This window comes from Papaver somniferum, chromosome 11 (genome assembly GCF_003573695.1).
Source record: "Papaver somniferum cultivar HN1 chromosome 11, ASM357369v1, whole genome shotgun sequence".
NCBI classification, from domain to species: domain Eukaryota; kingdom Viridiplantae; phylum Streptophyta; class Magnoliopsida; order Ranunculales; family Papaveraceae; genus Papaver; species Papaver somniferum.
The window spans coordinates 11,746,961-11,767,558 of NC_039368.1; the positions used below are offsets into that span (position 1 = coordinate 11,746,961).

The 20,598-nt window shown below is 35.7% G+C and overlaps 2 protein-coding genes across 2 annotated transcripts; both read left to right on the forward strand.

Annotated features, from left to right (window-relative positions):
• The first annotated feature begins 9,122 nt into the window (after positions 1–9,122).
• On the forward strand, positions 9,123–13,311 carry LOC113323554 (ABC transporter B family member 29, chloroplastic-like). The gene is made up of 10 exons (XM_026571872.1): positions 9,123–9,778; positions 9,907–9,993; positions 10,104–10,211; positions 10,348–10,614; positions 11,247–11,330; positions 11,677–11,893; positions 12,060–12,145; positions 12,376–12,563; positions 12,684–12,813; positions 12,925–13,311. The coding sequence occupies exons 1-10, from the start codon at positions 9,146–9,148 to the stop codon at positions 13,072–13,074; spliced, it is 1,950 nt and encodes a 649-aa protein (XP_026427657.1). The 5' UTR covers positions 9,123–9,145; the 3' UTR covers positions 13,075–13,311.
• Positions 13,312–18,997: 5,686 nt separating this feature from the next.
• Positions 18,998–19,426, forward strand: LOC113324105. The gene has a single exon (XM_026572441.1). It carries the CDS (start codon positions 18,998–19,000, stop codon positions 19,424–19,426), a length of 429 nt encoding a protein of 142 aa, XP_026428226.1.
• Positions 19,427–20,598: the final 1,172 nt, after the last annotated feature.

Here is a 20,598-nt window from a genome sequence, read left to right on the forward strand (position 1 = left end):
CTTGTTTTTAAATTTAGTTAATCAAAACTATGTCTTGGTTTCTAGTCTAAAATTAGGAAAGTCTCGTATTAGGATAAAAGTGTGTAGTTGAGAATCGGACATCATTGCGTTCTACCGTTTGAAGGAGAAGATCAACTGAAGCTTTTGGATAACTTCTTCAACAAAAGGTAAGTTAAGACTGAACCACCTATTTGTCAACTTATATTCATTCTTCTATCTATGAGAACATGTCGCATGACTAATTAGACTATCGCAAGCATATCAAGAATTTCGAGTCAAGTTTATCTTGGTAATATCGTTCTCGAAATGTATACGACTAAGCTTAATAAACATTTGTTCATACTTAATGAATTCCAGTTAAGAACAATTTATGGTTCATAATATAAATCATGATTCAAGATTATCATTTGAAAATAGTCTGGTACAATGATATGTGTCATTGATGTTATTTGGGAGTGTTTCGATCTGATTTAGATAGAAATATAGAACTACTGTAAATCTGGAAACAGGACAGTATGCATACCAGTTTCACATACTAAGAGAAATGTTATAGGTCCGGAACCGTAGTACATGTATCCAGTATACGTACCGACGTAGCTATAGTTCGGCAATAATTTTTTGGTACGCAAACCCTGTATCCATCCCATAAAAAGTTTTTCGCTCGTGAATCAAGAATGGTATACCATAAAGGAACTATTGGTTTTGAAACCAGAGAGGTATCCATACCCGGTACGCAAACCAGAAAAGTTATGTGAGTTCCTGAACTCATTTTTTTCTTAAGGGTAAACATACCCGGTACATGTACAATGACAGAAATATTCACGAACAAGGTAGAGTACATGTACTTGCCATGTTGAATATTTTCAGATGCACAAAATTGTTTCTGTGGATAATTGACATTTGAATAAATCTCTGAAAATACTATGTATACATGATTTATCACATTATAACCTATGGTTGCGACTCAAGCTTAAATTCTTAAGTATTGTATGAAAATGATTAAGCTTATGGTTCAATCAGCTAGTTTTGGATAACCGTCCATGAACAATGTCTTTATACATGGTTCGGTTACGGTTCACCCTAACCATAGAGTATATTTTTGTATGTTAATCTTATTTAAAGATTCATCTAACGGTGGATATTGTATGCTTGGTTCCAAAGCATCTTAGCTTAAACCTAAAGCAACTTGTACTTTGAAACTCTATATAATGGAGAACCTCAAGCAATTGGGATTTTTGAATCCCTGACAGTATTCTTTGTATGTCCTAGTTGTAAACTAGAGTTGTCCTATCCCTCAAACCCTTCTAGGGTTTAGTTACTAAAAATACTTCACCTAGAGATAAATGAAGCCAGGTCCAACTATCTTTTTTTGATAGTTTCGAGTATCCTGATCTTGTTTTGATTGTCGAGCTTCTCATTCAAACGAGATAGATAGAAATCGCAAAGTTCTCTTTGTCTCAGAATTTATGATTCCACATGTTTAATACTTGTGAGGTGAATATGAATCTAAGATGCTCTTCAGGAGTCATAAGACAGGATTTTGAGGTTAGCTAGACTTTGTCTATTTCCATCGATTTTCAATCTCACCTTGATCTACGATAAAAAACGAAATCACATATATGCTTTTCTCTGGGAGGAAAATTGGTTTAAAGTCTTCAATTGAGTTGAAGCAACTCTTCGGATGTAAAGGACGTCAGCTAAGGGAATCATTTGCGTGGAGTCTTGCTGGGATTCAACAGGCGTAAGGAGAGCGACTTTAAATAAATTGCTATGAGGGTTTAATTCGGTCTCAACTACATTCTAGTCTAAATTTATTTGTGGTAGGCTAGAGTCTGTAGCGGCTTAATACAATTTGGTGTTCAATCTGGACTACGTCCTGGAATTTTTCTCCATTTGCGGTTTCCTCGTTAACAAAATTTCTAGTGTATGTGTTATTTCTTTTCCGCATTATGTTATTTATCTTTATAATTGAAATATCATAGGTCATACGTAAATCAATCAAATTAGATACAACCATCCTTGTTTGTTGGATACGACTTGATTGATTCTTGGATATTTATCTTTGGAATCGTCCAAGTACTCTCACACGTAAATCAGCTTCATGGACTAGTCTCTGTAAACTTTCTAATTGTGGTAAAAAGAGATATAACTCTGAATATTTCGTTGATTGATATTCATTAAGTCTTGTAATTGTATTTAGGTTTGTCCATACAATTTTCTTCTGGTGGTATATTTTGGTACCCCTCGCGTTTTCAGGACCTGCTAAACGAGGACGAGGTGGTCGTGGTGGGGATATTGATGAATGAATGGTTTCTTTTTTTTTTCCAAACTTATGTCTTTAACTATGGGTATTGTTAGAGCATTGCTCGGTCGAACTCGCATGTGTTTCTATCTCAAGCATGTTTGTCAATATTAGTGATCAAAACTATATGTCTTGATTTCTAGTTTACTTATGACTAAGTCTCGGTCTATGATAGTCAAGTGTAGTTGAAGCTCCAGACTCCATGGCGATCATCTTACGAAGACGAAAAGCTACTCGAGGATCCGGTGGAACTTCATCCGACTAAAAGGTATGTGGAGACTTGAACTTATCTATCACTCAAAAGTCTATTCTATCTCCTACTCTTGAGACAAAGTCGTTTAAGTATGATAGTTTTCATACATAGACATTTGCTATTTCGAGCCGAGTATACTCGCTTATCTTTTTCTCGAAATATGTGTTGGTAAGCTTTCGCTTTAACCATTTTCATCTTTACTCATGACGAAAGTCATGATGACGTTTCAATCTTGAAAATAGCTTTGATGACGATAGTCGTGAATAACGATTGTTATAACATTATAGAAGAATGTTTCAATGATTGAAATGTATAGTTGAGATTACCATCTATGGATATAAGCATATATAGTATTTTGCACATTAGTGTATAAATCCATGTGCTGGAAGCCAAGTGCATGCATATGTGTGCATGCGGTGTTGGTGAAGGAGACAGGTTGAGTACGCATACCCACAGAAGTTTTCATACCGAAATTTTTTGCTGGAGTTTGTAAGTTTGCAAACTTGTAAACCAGTCACCTTAGGTACGCGTACCCATAGAAGTTTTCGAACCGAAAATTTCTGCTGAGTTTATAAACTCAAATCGGTAGTTCATGAACTTAAAATAATAAATTATAAGGAATGCAATCTTTGCAAACCGTGGCTATATTGTTCATGAATTGATTCAAGTGGATCAAACCGATTTTGTTTCAATTGTTTCTCTGAATAAAGACCTAAGCAATTGAACAACTCTTCCACGAGTACTTATGAGTCATTTGAACTAGTTATGAGAAAGATGAATAAAGTTAATATGAAAGTGCTCATATGGCTAACCATTGGTTAACTATTTGTGAACCAACTAAGTGTACACGTTTAGGTACAGTTACTCAAACCTAAATGAATATATTTCATTTGTGTGTGTGACAAGCAAAGTTTCGATCTAACGGTTGAAAATAGCTTGGTTGAATCAGGTTTTTCATCTTACGGTGAATATTGAATGCTTTGTTACCAAGGTAACTTAGATTGCAAACCTTGATTTGAAAACTATATAACGGAGATATCTAGCTTCTGGAAAAACTAATCCCCACACCTCTTGTGTGATACTAGTTGGTTTGCTAGAGTCGATTCTCCTTTAATCTTAGGTTTCTTCTCGAGACCCTGTAGTTTAACAACTGAAAGACTCCATTGGGATTGTGAAGCCAGACGAAACTACTTTTCTTGTAGATGAGCGATCTGATCTTGCCATTTTCTATCGTACGAGTTCAATTGAATAATTGGCTTGAGATTATGTCTCCGATATGGCAAGATAAAAAGAAATCACAAACATCTTCGTCTCATCGTTTGTGATTCCACGATATCTATTTTCGCTACCATACGATTTAGATTATTGTGAGGTGATTGATATTACTAGGTTGTTATTCGGGAATATAAGTCCGGTTTATCAATTAGTTCATGTTCACCTTGATTTATCAAAAGACGGAACAAAAACTCTTGGGTATTTCTGTGAGAGACAGATTTATTCAATTCTATAGACTTTTCTGTGTGAGACAGATTTTTCTATCAAGTCTTCGACTTTGGGTCGTAGCAACTCTTAGTTGTGGGTGAGATCAACTAAGGCAATCAAGTGCGTAGTATCCTGCTGGGATCAGAGACGTAAGGAGCGCAACTGTACCTTGAATCAGTGTGAGATTGATTAGGGTTCAACTACAGTCCAGACCGAAGTTAGTTTGTGGTAGGATAGTGTCTGTAGCGGCTTAATACAGTGTGGTGTTCAATCTGGACTAGGTCCCGGGGTTTTTCTGCATTTTCGGTTTCCTCGTTTACAAAATTTCTGGTGTCTGTGTTATTTCTATTCCGCATTATATTTTGTTATATAATGGAAATATCACAGGTTGTGCGTTGTATCGATCAATTGTGAAATCCAACCTTTGGTTGTTGATTGGAAATTGATTGATCCTTGGATATTGGTCTTTGGTACCATCCAAGTTTTTATCCTTGTATTTGATAAAGACTCGCAGATTTCTATTTGCTTGAGTAAAGATCAATTCAAGAGATTGGGATATTAACTCCTCGATATACTTTTATCTAGATTGAGTCCGACTATCTAGTTGATTCTCTAGAAAGTATACTGAAGTTAATACATACAGATTGCTAATCGAAATATTGGGTGAGGTTGTTGTACCCCCGCATTTTCAGATATATATAGATCCAAAACTTATGTCCTTAACTTATTGTCGAATTATGTTCGGTTATGTTCTCCAGTTTATGAATGACTGAGTCAAAACTTATGTCTTAAAATATTTTGTGTTTGCCTAAGACGCGACAAAATAACCAACTATAATGCGTGTGAAAAAAATGTAGGATTCTGGCATTTTTTTCAGTCAGAATCAGTTTACGGTTACCTACATAAAAACCGATTCTGCTCTTACTATAGGGGTACAATATTAAAATCGGGTTTTAGGGGTACACCACATAGACCGATTCTGGAAATTTCTTTCACTGGTATTGTAAGCATTCAGAATCATTTTATGCTGATACCATTAAAGATCGATTCTAGAAAAACAAAATAGCTAGTGTTTTGACAACCTTCAGAATCGGTCTAGGTGGGCATTCCATGTAATCTGATTCTGGTAAGGAAAAGTGGCACTTTTTTTTTGTCAAGAATCAGATTACATGTGCAGTATTAAAAACCGATTGTGGCATAGCAGATTTTATATGATTTTTTAATGCAAAAATCGGTCTATATGGACATTCCTAAAAACCGGTTGTGTGAATTGATTTGGAAAAAAAATAGTTGTTGAGTCTTATCTATATAAGAACAACCTCTTTGAGCCACTCCCACATCACACACTAAGCCTAGAAAATGGAATAGGTTCAGGAAGAAGATATACAGCTCGTGAAATTGTTCATCCCAGTCTTCCACGAACGTCCCAACAAACTATATTCAGTGTTTTGGAAGAGAGTTAAAGAGTTCTATTATGAGCGCACCAGTAATCCAAAAAACCGTAAATAGGGGAGATTTATCTTTTCGATTCCAATACATTAAAATCTCAATGCGAGAGTATGTTAAAGTTAGAAAAATGGTGAACGTCCATCATCCACAAGCTCTTCATCTTGAAAATGTGAGTAATCCGATATTTTAATACCTATCTCATTGTTTAATGTTTGCATACAACATCAAATAATTGATTTAATTGTACCTGGAATATTTCAACGGCATATGGAGAATTCGCAATGGGGAAAAGAAGTTTATTAATCACAAGGAACATGCGATATTACACCGTCATTCTCGGAGGTTCATTAACGATGTATTGATGTGCCATATTCAAGAATTCGCATACTGGATTTTCCTATATATGTAATGCGTTAAATTCCTAACTTATGTAATGAATATTTTGTTCCTGGAGGTATGGTATAATCAGTTTATGTGGACATTCCTATATATAGATTCCCACTATCGATTATGTGAATCTTAAAAAAAAAAAACGGTTCTGAGTTTACTTCGTTAATTGAAAAAACTTTATCCATAATTGGTTTATAATTGCACTAACATCAACTGATTCTAGGTCGAGTTTTTCAACAACAGAAAAAAACAAATTTTTTTCAAGTTTTGATGATGAATTAACGGTAGTTGATTTCAGGGTTAACTTGATTAAACATCACTTAATGACCAAGGATAATTTAGCCATTAAATAAAATAGTTATAAGGGGTTATCTATTTTACTTCAATTTTTTTTTTGTCTTGTAGTCACTGGCTCCAAATAATAGTGGAAATCATCGTTCGGTCTTATTTTACGTGGTCTCAAGTTACTTTGGTAATTAAGTATGGTAGTTCATTTTGTAGAATGAAACTCGTAATAGTTGTTCACCATGGTAGTTCATATCATAAAATAAACTCATAAATGGTAGTTTATATTGTAGAATGAACCCGTGATAGGTGTTCATATTGTAGAATAAACTCCTAACGGTATTTCATATGGTAAAATGAACTCGTAACAGTAGTTCATCATACCGGTTCATTTTGTAGAATAAAGTCGTATGGTAGTTCATTTTGTACAATTAACTCGTATTTATTTAATCCTAAGAGTTCACTTTTGTAGAATGAACTCATATAGTACTTCGTTTTATAGTTAAATTTTAGCTAAACACGATAAAATAAAAGGCCTCTTGGGACGGCCAGAAAACGTCCCAAAAGGCCCAAACCATCCCAAGAAGTATTTATGACGGTTTTCTAGCCGTCTCATCTTCTACCGTCACTAATAGGATTTGGTCATATTTTCTTTTAGTGATGGCCCTAATTATAATCTTAGTTTGGGTATCCCGCAACCATTAGGGACAGTCAGTCCAGGGCTATCCCAAATGGGACGGTTTTGAAAAAATATCCGTCCCTAGAAGTCAATTGTTTTGTAGTGAAATGATAAGGTTAATACTAAAAGCTCAGAAATATAGCAACAATGGTACTCGTTGGAAAGCTTTCGTCTGAGGTTTTTCGAAAATATAAAATTTATTAATTTTGAACACGTGGTTATCCATTTTACTTCAATGTATTTCTTTTTGATAATAGGCTCCAAATAATATGCCCAGGCCCAAACTAGGAAGGTTTAAGAAGTTAATAAGCTACTTATTGCTTTCAGTGTACTAGCGCGTTTGGATACGAAACTGCTTCTGTCTTCTACTTCTGGAGAAGTAGAAGTCAGAAGCAAAACTATTTTGCCTCACAAAAAGCTGACTTTTCTATTTTTAGAAGTTGTTTTGAAAAATTATTGCCAAACTGACTTCTGACTTTTTGACTTCCCATAAACTACTTCTGAATGTGCATCCAATTGGAAGAGGTTTCCTGTGTGGAACATCAGAAAATGAAAATACAAGACGGATTCCAACAAGTCTCTTTGGCCTCATTCTTACGGGGGTGTTTGGTTGGAAATATGAATCCCAAAAATAGAGGAATCTAACCACGGGGATTTTGGATTCATCCCACTCAAGTAATATCCTGGTTTAATTGGGGGGCCCTGAAAACAATTAGGGGCCCTGCACTACAGGACAAAAAGGGACATGAAATAGCAATTATGGGTTATCCCTTATCCGAATTTTTTTGAAATGGCTAAACCACCCCTAAATTATTAGTGTTTATTAAGTTAATTAGGTAAATTAAGATGTTAATTAGTTTAGTTAGATTAAAATCAGATTTTGGGTAAATTTTATGATAAAAGAAAAATTGTGTTTCTGTGTTGTGGGGAAGGAGAAGTTGAGTTTTTGGGGAAAAAGTTAGGGTTATTTGAAATGAGTAATTCTAGTGGAGCAAATGATGTTGGTGAAGCTTCAAATAACAAACATGATGGTGCTGATGGTGAGATTGTCTCAACTAATCCGATGGATTGGATGTTTGATGAAGAGATGTTAATAGAGGAAGCCATGAATATTGGTGCAAATGAAGATCCCATTGCTCAAAATGAAGGAACCAACCCTCAAAATGAGGAACCCGAAGCTCAAAACAATCAGGTAAACATGTTATACCCTCCGATTTATCTGTTTGTTGCTCCAAGTGGTCGAATCATCCACACTATGGAACAACTCAGTGTAAGGGTCGTCATAGTCGAGGGTGTATACCCAAATCACTCTCTAATGTCGGCATTTTATTGACACTACCAATGATGACTCAAACCTGCAAATTTTCGAGGTTATGAAAAATCGTTAGGGAGTGTGATAAACATTAACGACCCTTTTTAGCTAGGTCACTTAAAGTCGTTATGTTGTTTTGTTTACACAAGAACGACTCTAAAACTAAAACTCTCTGTAAAATATAACATTTAGGGTCGTCATATATGTAGTCATATGAAATGACGATTCTTAAATACACAATGACGATTCTACTAAATTAAGATAACGATCCTTCCATTTTTTTAGACAGAAAGGTAGTTTTTGGTCATATAGAGTCGTTAGTGTATAAAAAATGGTCGTCAGAGTAGGATCGTCAATTGGTTCTATAATACATTGACGACTCTATTCTAGGGGAAAAAAACCTTAAAACCCAGAAAAAGGGTCGTTATCTCCTACATCTTAGACATCAACGATTTTTCATACCTTAAAACCCAGAAAAATGGTCGTTAGGGTATATAACTATCGAGGTTGACGACCCTTATTCTGTAACAGTTATTTTTCAGTTAGAAACTGAATTTTACAAACAAAAAACTTCATATTAAACGCAAATAGGAAGTAGATTAGTAAGTTTTAGTTCACTTACTTTCTAATTGGGTGAAGAAAAAAAAATTCTAATCGGATGAAGAGAAAAATAATCTTGGAGCCATTAATGGAGTCGTGATGGAGAGGCGAGAAAGAAGATAAAACTGATTTTTTTTGGTTTAGAAATGAAAATAAATTAGGACTTAGAGTTAACGGTTAATAGTTTTTTTATTTTTATTATTAGGAAATGGCAAAATAAACCTTTCACTGAATTTTGAAATATGATTTATGGTGTGGGTATATATTGGTCATGTCCCTAATTTTTTTTGGGCCCCAATTAAACGAGGAGGAATGTAATTACCCTAGTTGATTTCGGATCGTCTATTTATATATTCCAGTTTCTCTTGAAATTGGCGCCATCTCGTCTTCAAAATGGCGGTGATCCGATTCACTCCAGCTCCTCCTTCTCTACTTTGCCCTAGCAGCTTCAAACCAAAACCCACATACTTGAGCCTCCACTCAAAAACTTCCACCATTAAATTAATCTCACTCAAAACCAGACACACTAGAATCCACTCATTATTTTCTCCTGTAAATCACTCCTCCGTAAACAAGGAGAAGACCGAGTCCCGATTCGAATCGTTACCTCTAACTCTCCCTTCTCTTTCTCCAATCAAACCCTTTGTTCAATCAGAATGGAAATTGATTATAAAGGGTTGGGTTTGTAGTTTTATCTCAGTTTATTGTCTTTCTAAAGTTGTTCCTAAAGTTGGGAAATTCTCTGAGATTTTTAGTAAAATTGATGCTACACGATTAACAAAAGAGGGTTTGTTTTTGGGGGTTTTGGTTTTGGCGAGGTTGGTTGCTACTTATTGGCAACAGGTTTTTCTTTGGGAAGCGGCTTTGAATTCTTCTTATAAGATTAGGGTTTATGTTTTTGAGAGGGTTTTGAAGAGAAATTTGAGCTTTTTTGAAGGTGGGGGTGGTGTTTTGACTGGGGATGTTGCGTATCGGATTACTGCTGAGGCGTCGGATATTGCTGATACTGTTTATGCTTTACTCAATGTGAGTCTATTTGGTGATTTGCTTTTTAATTGAAGATTTGGAGCTCAATGAAAACCTAAAATTACTGATTTTTTTTTTGTGAATTATGATCTTACTTTTGTAATGTATGTATTTATTGTATGGAATAGACGATTGTGCCGAGTGGGCTGCAGTTAGCAGCAATGGCAACTCAGATGATGAAAGTTAGTCCCATTCTTTCATTGGTTTCGGCATTGGTAAGATTGAATTGCTGTGTCTGTAGAGCGTTTTCTAATAGTAATTTTGCTTGATTTGAATAGTTGTCTGCCGAGGTGAGTGACTGTGAAGGTGATTTGTTGATGGGCAGGTCATTCCGTGTATATGCATTGTTATCGGTTACCTAGGACATCGCCTGTCCAAAATATCGAAGAAGGCAAATCTTACTGTGGCCAAGTTGTCTGCGTACTTGAATGAGGTATGTTTCTCGGTGTTAATTAGAAGAGGGGTGGTGCTTCTTTGCAGAATCGGAAGTTGTATTTGTTGTTGCTGTTGTAATAGTTCATAAGGTCCAATTGTGGGTTTGTATGTAAATTGAAAACTTTAATTTTCAGGTCCTTCCGTCGATGCTTTTTATAAAAGCAAGTAATGCTGAGCGGTGTGAAAGTGCACGTTTTCAAAAGCTTGCACAGGCGGACCTAGTTGAACAGTTGAAAAAGAAGAGAATGAAAGCATTCATTCCTCAGATTGTACAAGGTGTATATATCGGAACACTGTTGGTATTTTGTGTTGGTTCAGTGGTGGTTTCCAGAGGACCTATTGATGGTGCAAGCATGCTTTCTTTTGTAACTTCACTGTTTCTATTGATAGAGCCGATACAGGTAATAGTTTGATCCTCTAATTAGAATTAATGACAAGTAGAAGAGAAACAAGGCTTTTCTACTGCTAAATGTATCAGGCCCCTTGAAATGGTAAACAACAAAATCTAAGTTAAAGAAGTAATCTTATTCTGTCATGTTCTTTTCTAGTTTAAGAACTAAGAAAGAGCAAAATAATGGCCATAGGTAACATCATGTGGAAAGCTTAAAGAGTTGAGATGTTGATTGAATCACCTAACACATTCATAGAGATTGTGAATAGATAATCAAAGATTTTCTGAAAAAATAAATACATAAAAAAAACTTCGAGATGATGTATAGACCCGCCATGTCTGAACTCGAATTCAGAATTAGCTTTTGATAGCGTACACAGCTTAATTGAAAAAGGAGGACCCGTAGCAGAGAATCAATTCCTTTAACATAAATGCTAGAAGAAACCTCTGTCGTACTATGAAAAAAGGATGCAACATTAAATTTGACATGAAAGAAGCCATATTTAACTAACTTACTAAGACATGAAAGAAGCCATAAACTAACTTGCTAGAAGGTTCAATGCTTTGAGATTATTCAGCTCTTTTTCCCCTTCCATGTTGGGTTATTTGAATTGTTCTAGCTAAACACAAAGAATCATGCAGGGTGTTGGTAAGGCATACAATGAGTTGAAACAAGGAGAACCAGCTATAGAGCGCTTGTTCGATTTAACCAAGTTCAGCTCTCAGGTATTCATTTTCTGTTATCAATGTTTATTTTGTTATTGCTGTTTAAACTAAAGTAAATGGGTAAACGTCAGGCATAGATTTATTCTCTTAAGACTGTCTGTGGAATCAAACGATTCAGCTGACTCGAATTGGAATGAGTGGCAATTGTTCACACTAGCTCAGATTTGACCGCCCATGTTTAAACAGGATGCCTCTGTAACATAGAAAGTATATGGTTTGTGCATTTTAGTATTTCATTTTCAGCTGTGATTATTTTGCAGAGAGTGAAAATAGGTTATGTTTGCTAATTGCTCTGCTTGCAGTAAAGCATGTTTTGAAGTTCTGCTTCTCTTATATCTGAATACAGGTTATTGAAAAACCAGATGCAATTGCTTTGGGGTCTGTCACTGGGGATGTAAAGTTTTGCAATGTATCATTCAAGTACGGAGAAAATATGCCTCTTGTCTTAGATACATTGAATCTTCATATCAAACCTGGAGAGACTGTTGCTCTTGTAGGGCCCTCAGGAGGGGGAAAGACGACCTTCTTGAAACTGCTTCTTCGTCTTTATGAGCCTATATGTGGTACGGGATTAAATTTATCTGACATACTCGAGTGGGTTACGCCTATTATTTCGTTATGGCCAAGCCAACTATCTATAATAATCAGCTCTTGTTTCCTTTTTATCCTGAGCATGTAATTTCAACTCAATTTCTTGCGTTACTTACTGTTTTCTTCCTTTACTGGCAGGCTCTATCCTTATTGATGATCAAAATATCCGGAGCTTTACATTAGAAAGTCTTCGGCGGCATGTTGGCCTAGTTTCTCAGGACACAGTGAGTGTTTTTCTTTTTTCTTCTTTTCCTTGCAGTTCTTGTGGTTTTGCACAATACACACATTTCAAGCATAGGTATTTATCTTATTAAAGCCTCCGACATTATTTGAACCTGGTATGCTACAGTTGCATTTCATCATTTTGTTTGACCAAGTATTAGTTAGGTTGGTCTTTTCTGGGTAGTTTATCTCTGTTTAATGCATGAAAAGATTGTTAACATGTACTTTTCAGACACTATTCTCAGGCACAGTTGCTGAAAACATTGGCTACCGGGATTTCTTAGGCAAAATTGATATGAAGAAGGTTGAGCATGCAGCAAAGACTGCAAATGCAGACGAGTTCATCAGAAACCTTCCAGCCGGATATGAAACCAATATTGGGCAAAGGGGTTCTATTTTTAGCGGGGGCCAGAAACAGAGGTGAAATCCCATCCCCTAGAAATTACTCCGTTTAAGCTTGATAATGAATTAAAACCTTTATTGCCTTCATATATGACAAGAAAGATGCTCCGGATCTGATGCTTCTCTTACGAATTATAGGCTAGCTATTGCAAGAGCAATCTATCAAGATTCATCGATACTTCTTTTGGATGAAGCAACTTCTGCTCTTGATAGCAAATCTGAGCTCTTAGTCAGACAAGCTTTAGAGCGGTTAATGGAAAACCGTACTGTAAGTAGCATAAACTTATTTTTTCCGTCGATTTTGTTCAATAGTTTAGCCTGAATTGTGTTTTGTGTGTTTCCGAAATCTCAGCTCTGTCTGTGTACCTCGTGATTGCAGGTACTTGTGATTGCCCACAGATTAGAAACTGTTCTAATGGCTGATCGCATATTGCTTTTGGAAAATGGGAAGCTGGAGGAGGTATCCCCAACATCTCTCATGTCCAACAGTAATTATGATTCACTTATGGCGAGTGGAATGGTGATATGATTACAGTTAAATAAACTCATGTACAGTGTATGTACTTCGTAGTTTAGATGCCCTCATATAAACTCATGGTGCAGCAATCTCTACTAACTTGACTTGATTGTCTGCCGTATCTTGTATAGATGCCCTCATATATTAGATTGTGAATCTCAGAAATGGATTTTTTCTTATCTTTATTATAATTCGTCAAACTCATACTTTAATGTTTTATAATTTAAATCATTATCTGGGAAATGAATTGCCAGTGTACCAATGGGAATTTTTTTTGTATGTTAACAGAATGATCCTGTGTGTTCCTTGTTCATATAGCTCCCCTCCTAGAAATGAGTAATGTCATGTGGTATCCATAACGAACATCGATTAAAATGGTGTGTTAAGCGAAATTATCAAATTATTACAGTATAGAAATATTATTAAGGTTTTGGGCTTCAAAAGACTGGATGCTTCATACGGTGCAGCTGTACAATCAGCAATTCAGCCTTGAATGGTCGAGGGCAAGGCAGCAACAGAATACAGGAGAGGTAAAGTCATTGTTCCGGTCAGTTTTACAGTCAGTCAAATTCATGGGGCACCCGTTGGATCGAAAAAATGAAAAGGAAAATCAACGGTAGCGTGTAAACCCTAAATTAGACTTGTAGATATGTAATCTTTATAAGCAGTATGCTTTTCCCTTGTCTGTGCAAGGAAGTAACCAAACCCTAACTTCATTTCTGCATCAACAAGATGATGGAAGATGAGAGTTCAATAGCTGCAATATCATCAACAACAACATAATATATGAGCACGATGATATTTCCTCTCATAATATTTAGATCTCTGTTCACTTTTTTCACCGATCGGGTGAGTGATAATGGGTTTCATTTGTTCATATAGCTTGTATTCCACCTCCTTCCGATCTCATTTTTCAGTAGACAGCAGATCATTGATGAATGAGGAGGATCGATGTATTGATTAGGAATCTGAGAAAACCTGTATTACTCTGTAATGTCACTTGAGAATAATATGCTACATTAGGTTTCAATGTATCAGTTTAACAAATTATCAGAAGTTAATTGAGTTTTTATTTATCTTCTTGCGAAATTTTGATAGTTTCTGTAATAAGATGTGTATGATAAATCATAATGGAAAGCAATAATTTGGACGGAAATGTGTGCTAACTTGACTTGAATGTTTGCCGTATCTTGTATAGATGCCCTCATATATTAGATGTAGGAATTACCAATAGGTACTATTATGGTAGTCTTAGTTAGTAGCAGGTCCACCCACTAAAGCCCAGTAACCAGAGGTTCATAATAAAAAGAAAAAGAGAAAATTGGACCAAAATTTTTATCCCCTGGTCCGGTATACGTGCGGGATGTCATAATCCACTTTTAAAAATACCCAAACTACCCATTCCCTGATAATACATATATGTTTCTTAAAAAAAATCACCATTTTTTTCATCTTGTTGCAGAGGCAAAAAAATTTCCGCTCTCCTCCTCTCTTTCTTCATCTTCTCAAATTTTGCTCCTGCTTTTGGATTACGAGTTAGAGTTTTTATGAAGATCTCTTTGAAGATTTACAGGTATGTTATGTAATATCTCTTTCTGCTGTTGTTGTTTTTTTTTCAACTGAATCTGTGAAGATCAGATCGTTTTGATTACGTTTTCACCTTCTTCTTTCGGTTTTTGTTTGTTTTTTGCATTTATTTTTGTTTTGGTTTGTTTTTTATGAATCTTGATCGTAATTATTTAATTGTTTGGCTAGATTATGATGTTTTTAACATATTTGAAATTTCGATTTGATAATTTTGTTGTTTTCGCTTCTTGATTTTATCAAAATCGCGCTTGTTTGTTGTTTCAGGGGTATTATCCAACAGTACATATGTTGAATACTGATACAAATTGCTTTTGATTCTGTTTTGTTCTTAGTTTTATCACTTGTTGTTGTTTGTTTCAGAAGTACATATCTTCGATACTGAAATAAGACTCTCTCGATTTATGGTCTTCTTCAATATCTCTCGCTTCTACAAAATCAGATGAAAATTTCTTTGTTGCAATGTTTATATTACGGTTTTCACGATCTAATCGTGGTTGTATTTGATTTCGTCTTTTATCTCCGTGTCTAATTTGTTGATTATTTTACTAGATCTAGATGAATAATCAGATTGTTTGTTCATTTCGTTATTAGATCTGATTATACCAGTTCCATTTTTGTTGGTTTTAGATTTATTTCAGTTTGTTGTTGTGTATGAACCAGCAGTACGTATATCTCGTACTGACAGAAACCTAGTCTACTTTTAAGAAGAAGAAGAACAAGATGGTGCATCATTATGATTTACGAGGAGAATATTTGTTTTCTGTTTCCAGGTATGCTTTCTAATCATCTTGTTTGATTATTTTGTTCGGTTTTTCTTCTTTTGATTTGTTTTTTTTATTGTATTATGATAATCAAATCGATTTGATTGACGCTTTTATGGTTTTTAGGTTTTTTACAGTTGTTTTTCGTGTATGAATTGACAGTACATATATGGCGTACTGATACAAAACTCTTCTAATTTTGTTTTATTTGAAGTTTTTCCAATTTTTTTGGTTCGATCCATGAGTATGTATGTATAATACTGATAGGAAACTGAGCTAGTTGATTGTCAACAGTTGTGATTCTTAGTGATCAGAGAATCAGACTAGTTAACCCATTACGCACACCTAATTCCCTTTCCTGCTATGTTTCTTGAAGATTGCAGATTCCGTTGGGGCTTTTCTCATGATGGATATGGCTCACATAAGTGGTCTCGTTGCTGCATCTGTACTTGCCGACCCATTTGAATACTGTGATGTTGTAACAACCACCACTCACAAGGTACACCTAGTCCCATTCATGAAGTCTGCAAGACTGCAACTACTGACACCAACACAAGCAGCATTTGTTTTTATTGGTTTAGGTTCAAGGATCATGTTGTTTACTATGTCTTCTGTTTCAATTTGCAGTCATTACGAGGTCCCAGAGGTGGTATGATTTTCTTCAAGAAAGATCCCGTTCTTTGGATTGATATGGAATTTGCGATTGACAATGCTGTTTTCCCAGGGTTACAGGTAACTAAAACTGTAGCGGTTATTTGTGATTTATCATTGGTTCAACATTATAACATTTTTTAGGTTTGTTACAATTGTTTTTTCGTGTATGAATTGACAGTACATATATGGCGTACTGATACAAAACTCTTCTAATTTTGTTTTATTTGAAGTTTTTCCAATTTTTTTGGTTCGATCCATGAGTATGTATGTATAATACTGATAGGAAGTGCTATTTGCTGTGTTTTTGCTCCTTTTTTAGTCTTACCCTTCAGTACTTATGTGAAATACTGTAATGTGTCTTTCGATTCTCTTATTTTTCATAAATCTGTCACCTGTTGTTGTCATACTGTTGATTTGTAGTTCATGAATCCTCAGTACATATATCGCATACTCATAGGAAGTTCTCCTTGTTATGTTTGATTCAGTACGTATATGAAATACTGAAATAGATGCTCTTTGTTACGTTTGATTCAGTACTGGAATTGGATATGGAGATAATCTGGAGCTGCAGTTCAGAACTTATTGCAAGAAATGACAGATTTTGAATGATAGGAACATGAGTTGTTGTTGGTTCAGATTTGCAAGCTTGTGAAATCGGTGGTGGTCTTGATGAAGTTACAAATTGGTTGTGACGTGTGTTTGAAAGAAGGTGTGCTGCAAATGGATTTGGAGGAACATAGAAGGTTGGGTTGCTACATTGTATGATCCTACAATGTATGTGATGTAATACGTTTTCTAATTTATTTATCATTGATTCTTACAGATTTGTACTCTACCTGGAAGTAGTGCAGCAAATATGTACTCGAATTTGTAAGCATTTAGATATATAATCGGATTTGTAAGCAGTACGACAGATATGTACTCAGACAGATATGTACTCAGATTTGTAAGCAATGTAGCAAATATGTACTCGAATTTTTAAGCAGTGTACAGATATGTACTCAAATTTGTAAGCAGTGTAGACACAGACGTTTGGTAGTAATGGGCATTATGGACATTTCCATGTTTTAATTAATTTTGGACCTCCGGATAAAAAAAAATTCCGGTTGGACCCTACTATAAATAACTATATGGGCCTAGGACCAAACAAGAAAATTTTCGATTGTGAATCTCAGAAATAGATATTGTTCTTCAAAACATCTGTAAATTTTTCAATTTAATTCGTCAAACTCGTAATTTTAATGTTTTATCATTTAGAATATAAACAGATGTACTCTTTTCCATCAAAAAAAAGTTTAGTTTAGTAAATTTCTCGTTGACTGAGATGAGTTGACAACACAAGATTACTGTGTGTAATTTAACTATGACACGTGTAGGGTTAATAACCGCTGATCTAATAATTTGACTCTCGAAAATAATCAACGGTGTATATATAACAGGTTTGGGAGATGCGACGTGTCAAAAAATAAAGACATTTTAAAGAACAAATTTGATCTCCTCTTTTCTTAGTCGGCCTTTCCTCTCCTCCTTCTCTCCTTTTGTTCTGGTTTTCGATATTTAATCCGGGTTTATAAGCAAATCTCTAAATAAACAATTATTAATTGGTGGTTTTAAGTAATTGTTTATTCTATCTTTATGTTTTTAATATGTTTGATTCTTGTTCCTGAAGGGATTGTTGCATCAGGGGAAGTAAAACATGGAGGATGTTGGAATTTTGGATATAGAAACTTCGGAGATATAAGAGCATGGTTATGTTGCTCGTATAGATCTCCTAGGAAGCAAGACCAACTCTTACAAAACTCAAACTTCTTATTAACTTCTTGCTTCGTTACAACTTACAAATGAATATGTCACTGCCTATTTATAGGCACCACAAGAACCGTACTATACACTCTATATATTTCTAGAGTATTCCTATTACAACCAACTTTGACCGTCTCTTGAACATTCTAGATACACCTGACTCTAGCTGACTCTTGAAGCTTCTAAACTATTCTAACAGGCTAACTAAAAGACCCGATCACAACTCTAGCAATTCACACTTTCTACACTTTTCTAAATTACAAATTACAATTTCCAACAAGGTTGAATAATGCATTATTCATATAACCTATTGGACATGTATATGTAAACTATAGTCCACCAACAGCTGCGCCGTCAACACACACCTACGATTAACCAATAAGAGCAAGTATTCCGGGGTCAAGCAGCTGAGTCTATATAAAGTCCGAGTCCTTTGTTTACTTCCTATTGTATTCAACCTATATTATCTGAGTCTTCATGTATTATCTCTGAATCAGTATAACAAATCTGTATATCGAGTCTTATAAATTGAATGAGAAAAAAAAGAGTCTACACAGTTGTGTAAACTTACCAGTATATCTAGATTCTTAGTTTTAAGATGGTATCCTTGTAGATCCTAGGAACCCTAAATTTATCTCTTCTGCTTCATATCTGATACACAATCCTTTTATCTAGATTCTTAATCATCATCATCCCTGTCTTATCACCATGCCTGAAACAAATCAATCCATGCGTCCTTCCCCAACTCATCACTCCGAATCATCCAATAACTCTAGGATTCTTGACCCTTATGTCATACATCCTTCTGACAATCCTGCAACAGTTCTCTTTTCTCCTTTACTGCAAGGAGATAATTCTGGGTTAGAGGAATAACCAAAGCTTTGAATGCTAAGGGAAAACTAGGTTTTGTCGATGGTTCCTTACCACCTCCGGAGGATGATCTCACACATCGCTGCTGGAAACGATGCGATGACTTAGTGGGAAGTTGGCTTCTGAATTCTTTCCACCTAGACATTCGTGCAAGTTGCTTATATGCAGCTTCTTCACATGCAATATGGAAAGACTTGCAGATAAGATTTTGTATCTCAAACGCTCCAATTCTGTTTCGTTTGAAGTCTGCCATAGCATCAATGAGGCAAGAGTCAATGCCGGTGTCCCTTTACTATACCAAAATTAAAACTTTATGGGACCAATATGATTCACTTGTGGCTTCCACTGAAGCATGTATATGTGGTGCTGGGAAACATATGATAGAATGCCTCGAGAGAGATCGAGCAATGGAATTCTTGCAGGGCTTGCATGACAAGTTTTCCAATTTGCGAAGTAGGATTCTCACAATGGAACCCTTTCCAACGGCTTTGCGCATTTTCAATCTTGTGCAACAAGAGGAGGAGCAACAACATATTACATCCTCCCCACTGCCAGTAGTTGATTCAGCTTCCCTTAATACTTCTCGGCACCTTCCATCGTCGTCTCGTCCTCCAGCTAGCCACAACAAGCGTCCTCGACCTCACTGTGACTATTGTAACAGACACGGACATGTTAGAGAAAAGTGCTAGCGCCTCCATGGTTTCCCAACTCCAAACAACACTCTGCCAGTTGTTGCTGCTGCTACAGCAATGCCGAGTGAAGCTCATGCCATTCAACCGGAGATTCCAGGTCTTTCCGCTGATCAGTATGCACGTCTGCTGACTTTAATCAATCCCCCTGAACCTGCACAGCTGGAACCACGTGCAAATTTTGCTGGTACAATTCTTACTACCTCTTTTATTACTCCATGGTTTATTGACATTGGTGCTACGCACCACATCTGCAATTCTTTGCAATTTTTTACTTCGTATTCTCCTGTTAAGTCATTGATTCAAATGCAATTACCAGATGGTTCTTTTTCTGTGGTAAAGCATATTAGCGAAGTCGTTTTCTCGCACACTCTTAAACCGCCGAATGTGCATCACATTCCTAATTTCAAATTTAATCTTATTTCAGTCAGTCAGTTAACTCGCCAATCAAATTGTATTGCTTATTTTATTGATAATATTTGTTTCTTTCAGGACCGTGTCACGAGTCAAGTGATTGGTCAGGATAATTTTCACTTCGGCTTGTATCACCTTCAAGTCCGTCCGCAAATGCCAGGGACGTACAGATCCTTATGTAATAAAGTGTCTTTAGATGTTTGGCATTGCCGACTAGGACATCCTAGTTTAGATCGTTTCAAATTATTATGTCGTACTTTCGATTACATTAATTCCAGTTCATCTATATTTCGTGATGTTTGCCCTCTTGCAAAACAGAGTCGATAATCATTCAATAAAAATAAAATTTCCTCTACACGTTTCTTTGAATTAATACATTGTGATATCCGGGGTCCATTCTCGACTCTCTCTGCCACAGGTGCTCGATATTTTTTAACAATAGTTGATGATTTTTTTCGGTGTACCTGGATTTATCTTATGAATGCAAAAAGTGAAACTTTTAAGTTCCTCAAATATTTTACTTCTTTCGTTGCAACACAATATTCACACAATATTTTTTGTGTTTCCACAAATAATTTTGTTCCCTATTTGCCAATATTGCAGCGAGTGCAACCTGATAATGGGACTGAATTTTTATCTCGTGACGTACAAGCTTAGTTTGCTGACAAAGGTATCCACCATCAACGTAGTTGTGTATCTACGCCTCAACAAAATGGAGTAGTAGAGTGTAAGCATCGTCATTTACTTAACGTAGCTAG